The following is a 12077-nucleotide window of genomic DNA, read 5'->3' as shown; positions in this document are numbered from 1 at the left end:
GTCTCCTCCTTACGATCTGTGCGCTGTTCCAGGATTCTGAAGCACCTGGCACCATAAGGCCCCGGATCAAAGGTCTCGTAGGGGCTCCCCAGCCACAAGTAGTAATCACAGAATAAGAATGACAAGGAGCCTCAGGGGACTTTTCAGCAGCAAGTCCTCAGCACAGCCCTGCCAGCGCTGCTCCAGCTGGTAAGCCCATCGGGGACAGGCCGGTATCTTGTGTTTGTACAGCACCAAGCACAGCAGGGACCAGTCACTGAGCAATGCAACTACACAAGTCTACATAGAGCCTGGGGCACATTTCTCCTCTCAGGGGGCAACTCGTGTCCAAAAGGCTATTGGAGGAGGGTTCCGATATGGAAAATCAGAGCTGACGCAGCGATTCCCTCCTTCTGGAGAAGCGGGGGGATTCTGAGATACTCACATCTGTGCCTACATCACCCAGCCACCTCACACAGTAGAGCCCCTCAGACTCCTTCCCCTTTCGGTCCCTCTAAAACATTTCCCACTGCCTGCAGGGCAGCTGGATGATATGGATAAAAATTGTGATTTCCCCTTTCCTTAATGTCTGGCCAGCCTTAAATTGTTAGCCTCTGAGGCGGGGACTTTACATAGGTGGGGAGCATCTTGGGCACTGCCAGACAAGAGAGAGGCACAAACACCTCTGGGCTTTTACGGTCATGCATGTTACTTTATCCCTCTGGGGTCCCCTCACTTCCTTCATTCCTGCCACCTTCTCTCTCTTTCTCCTCCCCTCCATCTCGCTGCACTGCCATCTTGCAAGTCAACATCCCCATCTTGTGGCCTGTCATTGCTATGCAGGCCAGAGAGCCGCACAGACATGCCTCCCTGAATACAGCTTTGCCTTAGAGCGGGCAAGTCGTATTCTACATAACAAGCGTCTTTAATGACCATCTCGGGTGTACAAAAGAGGAGGTGTAAGGCCGTTGTCATAACAATACAATACTTTTGCCAGACTTGCTCAGAAAGGGTTGGAGGAAAAATTTTCCAATGCAGCCCATCTCGGCAGTGGGAGGCCCAGACTGGACACATCTCTGCAAAAGAAAAAGCAAGCGAGCATTGAGTACGAGCGCTAGGGCACTGGGTGAGCCAATGGGACAGAATCCTAGGGAGGTAAATAGGATTAGCACCTTTCCCCACCGAGCACAAAGCACTTCTGTTATTTAAGGAGTTTTACAACCCCATTGCCATCGGCTGGAGGTGCATGCAAAACTTAGACAGCAGTACTTTCGTTCAAACAGCTTCCTGCTGGTCATTGCTAACAGTCCTCACTAGCCGTAGCACATAGATCTGTAACGATTTACAGGCCAATGGACACTTCTTCAGGAGGGGAGGCTGGCACTGTACCCTACAGGTCAGAGGACTCCATCTCTGCCGGTTCTCAACTGCCAGGACTCTTGCCAGGACGGGATGGCCCGCAGAGAGCTCTCGTAAGTGCAGCCCAGCTGACCTCAGCATCACAGCTGCTAACGGCCTTTCACAACCTCTCTCGCCCCACAAAGAAGAGGAGGATTCTTGTCCCCTGTTGCACCAGCCTGGAGAAGTCAAGGCCAACATCTTCAAACCTGGCCTCGGAGGGGCCTCAGCATGTGGCTGGCCGGCTCAGCTCACCTTAAAGGCCCTGGGTTTCAGAGATGCTAAGTTAGTCAGCTTGGCTCAGGCCACGGCAGAGCCCAATATCTCACCAAGGGGATCAGGGTTACTCCAGGCTTTGGGCTAGCTCTTGTGCCAGGCGTCTCGGGAGCCACCACACAGAAGAGGCATTCTGGGAGGAGGAGGAGGAGGCAAGGGTGTCTTTCAAACCACCTCCGCAAAACTCCATGCACCTGACGAAGCGGTTTTGACCCACGAAAGCGGATGCCCAAAGAAACGTTAGCCTTTAAGGTGCCACAGGGCTCCTTGCTGTTTAAACCACTTATGTCTCTCCTGGATGCTCTCTGCTCCAGAGGGCAGCACAAGCTAGACCAGCCCCGGTGTGTTTGCCAGCATCTATCACTGTGGTGGGCAACCTGTGGTGTGTGGACCGCCTGTGTGCGTTTGCAGCACTCCAGCTCTGGGAGGGAGGCAGAAGAGTGGAGAGCAACAATCAGCAGATTCGTGGCACTCTGGAAGTGCTGGGAGGCAGGAGGAGTAAGAAGTGTGGGGCTCCAGTGGGACGTGGAGGAAGGGGGCAGAGAGGGGGTGCACGGGCTGCAGGTTGCCCACCATTGATCATGTGGCCTACAGAGATGAAGTAGGGCCACTCAGACAACCCACTCATTATTCTTGCCCTTCGCTGATCTACTGTGTTTCTCTGCAAATGGGTGGGGATTTGCCTAGGGGCCATCACAGCTCCTCTGCGTACCACCAGAGCCCAGGCCAGAACCCAACACTTGACTTTGGGTGTCAAGATACAACTAGACCCCAGAACCAGTGACCCCGGTAAGCTGAGTGTTTGGGTGGCCACCCAGGGGAGATTCAAATGGCCACCGCTGGCAGCATGTGTTTCTACTGGTTTTGCACATGCCTCAGCGCAGAGAACAAAAATTATTCCGCACATGGATGGAAAAAATTAGAGGGAACATTGCCTAGAACTATAGACTTTCCTCGCTCCCTAACTCTTGGTGAACAGGAATCGGAGCCCATTGAGAACAGAAAGCAAAGATGAACAGAATCACCACCTTTCCCTGTGTAGGGCAAAATACTGGGCAAAATACCAGGCCTACCCCAGGCAATGGAAAAGAAACTCGGTGCCTTCCCTCTGGCCTAGTCCACACAGATGGACTTGGCAAGCAGTTGCTGGCCGGGACAGCTTCCCAGGCTGTTTTCAGGTATTGACAGCAAGCAGTCCTGGTAGAACTTGATGAAGTAAGTGAACCCTCAGCCCCTTGGGTGGCTTAGAGCGACAGTTGACACGATCCCAAAATGGCCAGCCAGGATGGCATGGGACCGGATCCCGTGGGATTCTGCACAGGAGAGATAAGGTCAGCAAGGTTCCACTGAGCCACCGTGGGGAGCCCAGTTTCAGACGTCCGTGGATGCCTAAGTCAGGTGTGCAACGCCTATCAAATTCATGGTCCATTTCAGCTATTGAAATGTGAAATGTCATGGCGGTGTAATGGCAGGGGTTCTGAGGCAAAGGGGAATGGGGGAGTCACAAGGTTACTGTAGGAGGAGAGTTGCAGCATTTCAATCCTCACGTCTGCATTGCTGCTGGTGTAGGCGTTGCCTTCAGAGCTGGGCAGCTGGAAAGCGGCGGCTGCTGGCTGGGAGCCCAGCTCTGAAGGCAGCATCACTGCCAGCAGCAGCTCATGAGTAAAGATGGCACGGGGTGGTATCGCCACCCTTACTTCTGTGCTGCTCCCCGCAGGGTGGGACTTCAGTCGGCGACCCCCCTCCCAGCGCTGAAGGCAGCGCAGAAGTAAAGGTGGCAATACGGCAGCCCCTCTAAAATAACTCCCAGGGGCAGGTTTGGGAAAGCAAAGAGCACTGAACCCAGGAATGCATCTCATCTCCAACGGCCCATACATCTTACCTGTTATATTTAGCTTGAAACTGTGGCTCGGATATCCGTGTTCGACCTGTTGTTCTGCATTGCTTGGAGCATGACCTGGGACACGCTGAAGAAACAAGATATTATAGGGAGGTGCCAGACTCGGCAATGCACCGGGGAGATCTTCCATTTCTCCAGCTCCTGGTTTTGCACACATGCCTATCACTGCAGGACGTGAGCTGTGTTACTGCCTAACTGCAGAATTTGGGTTCTGATATCAGTGTCCTGCACCCGGAGGTCATTTAGGGAGAGCTACACTTCAATCTTCAACTGGTAAACGCCCTGACAAAGCACATGTTGCAGTTGAATCTGCAGAGGTATAAGCTAGAACTGGACGTCTTACAGATGCCCTGACACATAAGAACAGCCAGGACAAGTGGCCAGACAAGAGGTCTCACAGGAAGGTGCAAGACTGTTACAATATGCTGAGGTGGGATAAACTGTCCTTACTAAGGCCTAACCCTATCCCCAAATCTCTGGAGACTGGCTTAAACCCAGAAGCAGGGGGCTGTGTTCTCTCTTCAAAAATTTTTGCATTAACTATCAGCACTCAGTATTTTCCTTTTCCATATCAATGTTCGGCCCTATCATTCTAAGAGGCACCCTAGGCTTCGCTGTTTAAACACATGTGGAGAGAAAATGTATTTCTTTTGTTCCACATGGAAACATTCCATCTTGCCGTTCACTTGAAATTCCCCTTGTGCTTTGGTTGTGCCAAAGGGACAAGGAGTTCGTTTCCAGCTGGCAGAGCAGCTGTGGTAGTACGGTGACAATTGACTTGATGTCTAGCCAGGGAAGACCCTGGACAGCCAAGAAACCTGGGCTCTCCTTCTGGAAGAACACCTGGTTTCGAGGACTTTTGTTGGATTTCCAAGTGGTGGCAAACCTAGATAGTAGCACAAATGTCTGAATTCTCTCTCGGATATGGAGGCCTAGCAGAGTTTTCCCTGGGACCCACTTGGAGTATCAGGCATAAAGACACAACACAACTTGGATTCAGGCCTGCAGGGCTACTAGGCAGCCAAATGACATCCCCACAGCCCCAGGCAATAGCACCTGTAACCTGGCCACTCCCTGCAACCCACAGTCTGCAGAGGTTCAATGTCCCAGGACATTTCACCTCAGCTGATCTGATAGAGTGTCTTAGCAGTCCCTGGTTGGCGCTGCATCCCCATGTACGCCCATGAGGTGTACCAGGATGTGTCCAGGCAACGAGGAGTATCCCTAGTTAGTTTGCGTGACCGGTCTGCTTCTCTGTCTCCAAGCTCTCAGCTCTGACTCCTGAACGACCCCTGGAACTGCGATCCACTAGCTGGTATTGGACCCTCTGCCTGATTTCTGACACTGTCCAGTTTTGACTCTTGGCTCGACTCAAACCTCAGCTTGATTCTTGACTCTGATACTGGCTCTGACCCCTGGGGTCCCAAGCCCTTCCCCCTAGTCCTGTCTATATTGTAAAATGTAAAGTAATGCACATTGGAAAAAATAATCCCAACTATACATACGCTATGATGGGGACTAATTTAACTACAACTACACAAGAGCGTCATTGTGGATAGTTCTCTGAAAACATCCACTCACTGTGCAGCAGCTGTCAAAAAGGCAAATAGAATGTTAGGAACTATTTAAAAAAAAGAGATAAGAGAATAAGGCAGAATATCTTATTGCCACTATATAAGACTATGGTACAGCCACATCTTGAATACTGCATACAGATGTAGTCACTTCAATTCAAAAAAGATACACTGGCATTGGAAAAGGTTCAGAAAAGGGCAACAAAAATGATGAGGGGTTTGGAATGGGTCCCCTATGAAGAGAGATTAAAAAGACTGGAACTTCTCAGTTTAGAAAAGAGAGTAAGGCAGGAATATGGTAGAGGTCTATAAAATCATGACTGGTGTGGAAAAAGTGAATAAGGTAAAGTGTTATTTACTTGTTCCCATAACATAAGATCTAGAGGGTCACCACATTAAATTAATAGGTAGCAGGTTTAAAACAAACAAAAGGAAGTTTTCTCCCCCCACTCAGAGCAGTTAACCTGTGGAACTCCTTGCCAGAAGATGTTGTGAAGACTAGGACTTTAACAGGGTTCCAAAAAGAGCTAGATAAATTCATGGAGGTTAGGTCCATCAATGGCTATTAGCCAGGATTGGTAGAAATGATGTGCCTCGATTCTCTGTCTGAAAATGGATGACAGGAGAGGAGTAGCGTGATGATTACCTGTTGTGTTCCCTCCCTCTTGGGCATCTGGCATTAGCCACTGTCAACAGACCGAATACTGGGCTAGATGGACCTATGGTCGTTCTTATCTTCTCCCAGTGTCCTAACAATATTACCCTAGTGCTCCAGCATGCGGTTTCCATTCCAGCACCTGCATACTCCCACTGCATCAGCCTTGAGACGGGGGCAGCATCTGGCAGCTTTTGGGCAGAAGCTCAGTAAACACCTGCCAGCCCATGAAGGGCCTGGCCAAGAGGCTCTCACCTGTTGCGTACTTTTTCCAGCCTCTCCCGCATGGCTTCGTTTCTGATCTCGCTTGATACCCGATAGATCCGGGTGTGACTGCAAGAAAAAGTCCATTCCAGTATTTTTATCAGGATGGCCTGGTCACCAATAAAGAACCTCCCCCAACAGGCCCTCCATGCCCAGTTCTGTGGAGGTCCCCAACCTTTATGTTCTCCCAGTGCAACCAATGCTCTATGCTAAAAGTGCTCCTGTCATTTACAAGTTTGATACGATCAATCTGAGCTTGAATAAACTGGTTAATGCACGACAGAAGCAATTCCCCTCACCTTTGATATTCACATTTACACATGAAAAGCTATGAATAGGACACATCCAGCCTGACTCAATTAGCTTCATTAAACACTGGTCCTACAATGGACAGGTACTTCTTTTGCTGTTATATATACCCTGGATTTTGTAATTGCCACTCCAACTCCAACTCATCTAATGAAGTGCGTTTTACCCACTTCAAGACTATTCATTGTTTTTAAAGTTGCAGACTAACAAGGTCACCTCCCCATTGTAATGATAGTTCTAGAACCACCAAGAGATCAAAATTGCTGCCCTGGGCAGTATAACATGAGGCTGTTAAGTTTGCGGCTTTTTTCTTTTTTAAATATACATTGCAACATAGTTGCATATAAACTCCATTGATACATGACCAAACACCACCCACTTTGGTATAGACCCTCAGCTGGCATAAACCAGCACATCACTGATTTCACCGCACTGATGTACACCAGATCTGGTCTTTTGGTCCAGTCCTGAATCCATTGGCTCCCATTAAAGCTCATAGAATACCAGAACTGGAAGGGATCTTGAGAGGTCACCAAGTCCAGTCCCCTGCACTCTCAACAGGACCAAGCACCGTCTGGATCATCCCTGACAAGTGTCTGTCTAACCTGCTCTTAAATATCACCACTAACGGAGATTCCATCAACTCCCTAGGTAGTTTATTCCAGCGCTTAATCACAGGTAGGAAGCTTTTCCTAACCCAATTTAAACCTCCCTTGCTGCAATTTAAGCCCATTGCTTCTTATTCTGTCATCAGAGCTTCAGGAGAACAATTTTCTCCCTCCTTCTTGTAACACCCTTTTAGTTACTTGAAAGATGTTATGTCCCCTCTCAAGTCTTCTCTTTTCCAAACTAAACAAGCCCAATTCTTTCAGCCTTCCCTCATAGCTCATGTTCTCTAGACCTTTCATCATTTTTGTTGCTCTTCTCTGGACCTTCTCCAATTTCTCTGCGTCTTTCATTGGCACCACATTTCATTCATCGCCTTCTCTGTTTCCCCCTCTTGCTTCTGCGTGGCTTTCGCTTTCCTACTCCAGCTCTGTACCTTGCAGAATTCCAATGGGATAACTACAAGGGATACTACCTCCATCTTATGAGCTGGATATTTGTCCTCTCCTCCAGAAGACTGTGGCTGGATGAGGACACTGGCAGGCTTGTGCTAGAGACTTGAATGGTCTAGGGAGAGCAGGGGAGAGCAGATCTTATTATTCATAGCAGCAGGAAAGGAAATAAGATGAAACGCAGCTCAGAATCTGAACCAGAACCACCACCCCCCTTTAAAATCTACTTTACTTCAACATTAAGGAGACCAACGTGGCAGCTGAGAAGTGTCTATTACACCTGAATGCAAAGCAGGGGCATTTCAGGTTTGTGGAAAGGCTGTTTTTCATGTTCACATGGAAGACAGGGGAGAGCAGGATTTCCCATACTGGATCAGAGCACTGCAACCACCAGTGTGCATAGCAAAAAAAACCCAAACCCACCCTGCTCCTTGTTCCTCAAGCTCCAAGAGTCCAATCTGAAGCCAAGACAAATGAGAGACTTTCGGCTAATTCCAGTGGGCATTGGACCAGATCAGCTGCTTATTTGTCTATAAGCTTATCCGACGTGACTGGGTCACCTTGCACCTGGTGCTGGCCACTGTCGGTAGACAGGATACTGGGCTAGATGGAGCTTTGGTCTGACCCAGTACGGCCGTTCTTATGAGATCTGAATAGCCCTTCAACTGCACAGCAAGGGATGACAAAGGAAACCAGGAGCCACTCCAAAAGGCACAGGGGAATGACGGCTTGGGAAGTTTTTCCTCTGTGGAGAAGGGCACCATTCTAACCAGCAAGGGCCAGATTTTCCAAAAGAGCTCGGCACACAAAGGGCATGCCGGGCAGAGCCGGCTGCTGAACATTTTGGAAAACGGAGACCTTGTTTGGAAAATACCAAAAGGGGAGAGAAAAACTCGATAGCCTGGCTCTGGATGAGGGTGTTGAGCCCGAGGGAACCTGGCCGTCTGGGGTTTGGCGGACACAAGGAATGCTTTCAGCCCAGTCCTGGGGAACGCCCAGCAGAGTCCAGCAACCTATAGCTGCTACGGTTTCACTGGCATAGCCAGGCCCGGTGTCATCACCAGAAGGAAAACCTACTATTGTAGCTAGTTCCATTCAGGTTCTCACACCTCACTTGCTGTTAAGGTGTTGGAGCAGCGAATGCCTCCTTGGCCACGCTAGCCCAGCCTATTCATAGTGCTTCATGGGGCAACGGTGTTACTAGGCCTCTCGGGCTCTGATCTTCCCCCTCTTTCTGTACAGAATCACAGACCCCATCCACCTCTCAGTCCTGGTCCCCACGGACACTGTTCTGGCGAAGATACCTGTGACTTCATTGTTCCCAAATCTTGGCCAGCAGTAGAGGTCGCTTTGGTTTCTACTGTGGTTTCCGCCTTGTTTTCCAGTTTCTGCCTAAAGATCTTAGATGCTTCTTCTTCAATCTGAAAGGGAAGCAAAAAGAGCAACAACTTTCCTCGGCAGCGTTGCCTGCAACTCCTGAGGCAGGCCAGTGGCTAGATGAACGGTGCAGGTGTTGGATCTCAACGGTCCCTACGCACTTGGGGGTTTACTGTATCATTCTTTAGAACTGTGGGCTAATAACAAAGCAACTATCCACCCAGGGAAAACACTTGCCGGTCCCATCCCACCTGGAGACATAGAAGGGTACACGAGTTGAATCTGCCAAAAGTCCTCGAATATCTGATACAGCCCCAATGAGGAGAGGACATCCTGGCCTTATAAAACAGACACTAGAGTGGATCTTAGACAAAGAAATCACCTCGAAGGTGGACTGAAGTAAGGATACCCTCAGGGGATTTGACAGCTGAGGACCAAAACCACAAGCCCTTCCCGCCTGTTGAAGGACATTGTTCTCAAAGATAGGCTTTTGCAGAACAAGCCCTGATGCTGAGCCAGCTGGGAATGAAACTAGATTTCGCCCCTCCATCTAGGTTATCACCCAAGAACCCAGACACTAAAACCATGTCCCCTCATCCGTACCCATCCGACACCTGGGCATTAGAATCATAGAACCAGAGCTAGAAGACATCTCAGGAGTCATCGAGTCCAGCCCCCTGCCCGAGGCAGGACCAAATCCAACTAAATCAACCCGGCCAGGGCTTTGTCAAGCCGGGAAATAAAAACCTCCAGGGATGGAGATTCCACCACCTCCCTAGGGAACCCAGCCCAGTGCTTCACCCCCCCAAGGAAATAGTTGTTCCTAATATCCAACCTAGACCTCCCCCACTGTAACTTGATCCCATTGCTCCTTGTTCTGCCATCTGGCAGTACTGTGAACAGCCTCTCTCCATCCTCTTTGGAGCCTCCCTGCAGGAAGTTGAAGGCTGCTCTCAAATCCCCCCTCACTCTTCTCTTTTGTAGACTAAAACCCAAATCCCTCAGTCTCTCCCCATAGGTCATGTGCCTCAGCCCCCTAATCATTTTGGTCACCCTACATTGGACCCTCTCCAATGCATCCACATCCTTTCTGTAGTGGGGGCCCCAGAACTGGACAATACTTCAGATGCGGCCTCATCAGAGCCAAATAGGGAATAATCACTTCTCTGGATCTGCTGGCAACGCTCCTCCTAATGCACCCTAATACGCCATTAGCCTTCTTGGCTACAAGGGCGACCTGTTGACTCATATCCAGCTTCTCATCCACTGTAACCCCCAGGTCCTTTTCTGTAGAACTGCTACTTAGCCAGTCGGTCCCCAGCCTGTAACAATGCTTGGGATTCTTCCGTCCCAAGAGCAGGACTCTACACTTGTCCTTGTTGAACCTCATCCATTTGGTTCCCTCCTCGTTAGCATCTGGGTAACGAAACATTAAAATCCAGGGTCCCCCTAGTTAGTATCAATGTAGCAGAACCAGGCTCTGATGCTGCTCCCCACCTCTGGGGTTAGCAAGGTACCAAAGCATCAAAACCCTCCCAATTTTTTGACAGCCACTGAACTGTCAAATCAGGGCTCAGTGCCCCGTTCCCAGCCGGGTGCTCGCGCGGTGCCCCATTTCCTGGTTGTCGCCCTTGCCGGCCTCTTCTTGGCTAGGACCTCGCTCTAGTTCTGACACGCCACTGCTCTCGGGCGCTTACGCTCACCTTCCTCAGCCAGTGCTCGAGCACAGACAGCATCTCGGTCTCCATAACTTCCATGTCCTGCAAGGAATCAGACAGGGTGGGCATTAACCTCGTGCTTGTCCCTCCACGGGGAGTCTGCAGCTAAGCCCATTGCTCTCTCACCGTAGCCCTGCTGGATGGGAACCGGTGGCCAATGCATTTACGGAATAAGATGTACACCGCCCACGTGGAAATAATCATCCTGGGGACCCTTTCCCCGGGAGGCGTCCGCTCCCTCAGCCTCAGCTCCCCTCTTTGGCCGTAAGAATCCTGGCGGAGGGGGCAGCATTGTTCCATCACTGGATTCCACGGCACCGCAACCGCTGACGCGGTAACAATGGCAACGGGCAGCAACCCGCTGCCTCCTGGTGCTGCCTCCCACACACACAGGCCGCTCCTGCAAGAGGCAAGGAGGAGGCTCCTGAGTAGGGACTCTCCCTTCTCCAGCCTCTAATCCTCCTTTGGATGTTACCAGGTACCTAGGCCCTCCTTGCTAAGGGTGCTAGAGCACCACACGCTCTGGAGTGCCTAACGGAAGATCAGGGGTAGTTGGCCACCTCCCAGCCCCCGGCAAGACAGGGAAGCATTCTCCCCATTTTATAGCTGGGGAACGGACGCACGCAGGGCGTGCCCAGGTGTTTGTTGCCAAGCTGGGCCCTGGAATTCAGGTTTTACAAATCCCTGGCCAGAGTTGGGGGGGACCAGCCAGTGCTTTCTGCAGCAAGGGTGTTTACGGGAAGATCTTTTCCTCTTCGTGGAGGGTACCAGGTGCTGCAGGGAGGTGGGGTGATTCACTGCCCACTGGCTCCTTGGGCCAACACCCCAGCCTGGTGCTAAGAGGCACTCTGCCACTAGAGCCGCCGTCTTTCCCACCTGACACAAAGCTGCAGCACGGGCCACTAACTATCCCACGGTGATTTTCGTAAGATCTGAGGCATTAATCCTATTCCCCGAAGGCTTTCCACTGTCTAGCTAGACATGGTTAAGTAGGGCCATCTACCGCCCTAAATCCTCGCAGCTGTTTTTACGGGATTCTTCGCTTCCTGCCCCAAAACAATTGTGTCACGTCGCTGTAGAAACAGCTGCTGTACTCCACACCAGAGGGGTCTGCATTTGAGCAGTGGGTGAAAAGGTTCCTGTATAGGGTTTGGGAAGAATGTTGGGATCTTCCAGGTGGAAAGTTGCTAACTAACTGCAGCTTAGAACAGTGCTTTGCTCCTTGTGCGCAACAAAAGAAAAAAGCACAATCCCTTCTCTGACATGCTGCGATGGAGAAATACTTGTACCTGAAAAACTGCTCCACTCTGCTCAAAAATCGAAGGGTTTCATAGGTGGAGTGAGAGTTAGCGAAAAGTTCCGAGACTGAACAACTTAGTTGTTAAGACAGTAGCTGATCAAGCTGCCATGAACGGACTGGAGCTAACAATTGTGTGATTGATGGCAAAAGAGACATGGGAACTGTGCCTGGCATGACCTGAGAAGATGCAAAAGGTGGGGAGATCAACCAACCTACCGGGAGGAGGATTTACAAAAAAAAAAGTTGAAGCCAGTGGTTTAGTCCTACTC

The 12077-nt window shown here is 50.4% G+C and overlaps 1 protein-coding gene across 1 annotated transcript; it reads right to left on the bottom strand.

Moving 5' to 3' along the window:
• Positions 1–876: 876 nt before the first annotated feature.
• Positions 877–10791, bottom strand: SPATA19 (spermatogenesis associated 19). Its single transcript, XM_075909632.2, has 7 exons — positions 10635–10791; positions 10494–10550; positions 8718–8834; positions 7437–7528; positions 6038–6115; positions 3536–3620; positions 877–1055 (listed from the first exon to the last, which is right to left on the bottom strand). The coding sequence occupies exons 1-6, from the start codon at positions 10710–10712 to the stop codon at positions 3545–3547; spliced, it is 498 nt and encodes a 165-aa protein (XP_075765747.1). The 5' UTR covers positions 10713–10791; the 3' UTR covers positions 877–1055; positions 3536–3544.
• Positions 10792–12077: the final 1286 nt, after the last annotated feature.

The sequence above is a fragment of the Pelodiscus sinensis genome, chromosome 25, assembly GCF_052426305.1.
Source record: "Pelodiscus sinensis isolate ZL-2025 chromosome 25, ASM5242630v1, whole genome shotgun sequence".
Taxonomy (NCBI): domain Eukaryota; kingdom Metazoa; phylum Chordata; order Testudines; family Trionychidae; genus Pelodiscus; species Pelodiscus sinensis.
The sequence above is the reverse complement of the archived record's forward strand: the minus strand, read 5'-3'. Positions and strand labels throughout refer to the sequence as shown.

Coding starts and splice junctions, on each gene's coding strand:
- SPATA19 (XM_075909632.2), bottom strand. CDS start 10,712: ATGATTATTTCCACGTGGGCGGTGTACATCTTATTCCGTAAATGCATT. Junction 10,551..10,634: donor TCCCATCCAGCAGGGCTACG/GTGAGAGAGCAA, acceptor GATTCCTTGCAG/GACATGGAAGTTATGGAGAC. Junction 7,529..8,717: donor TGGGAACAATGAAGTCACAG/GTATCTTCGCCA, acceptor TGCTCTCCCTAG/ACCATTCAAGTCTCTAGCAC.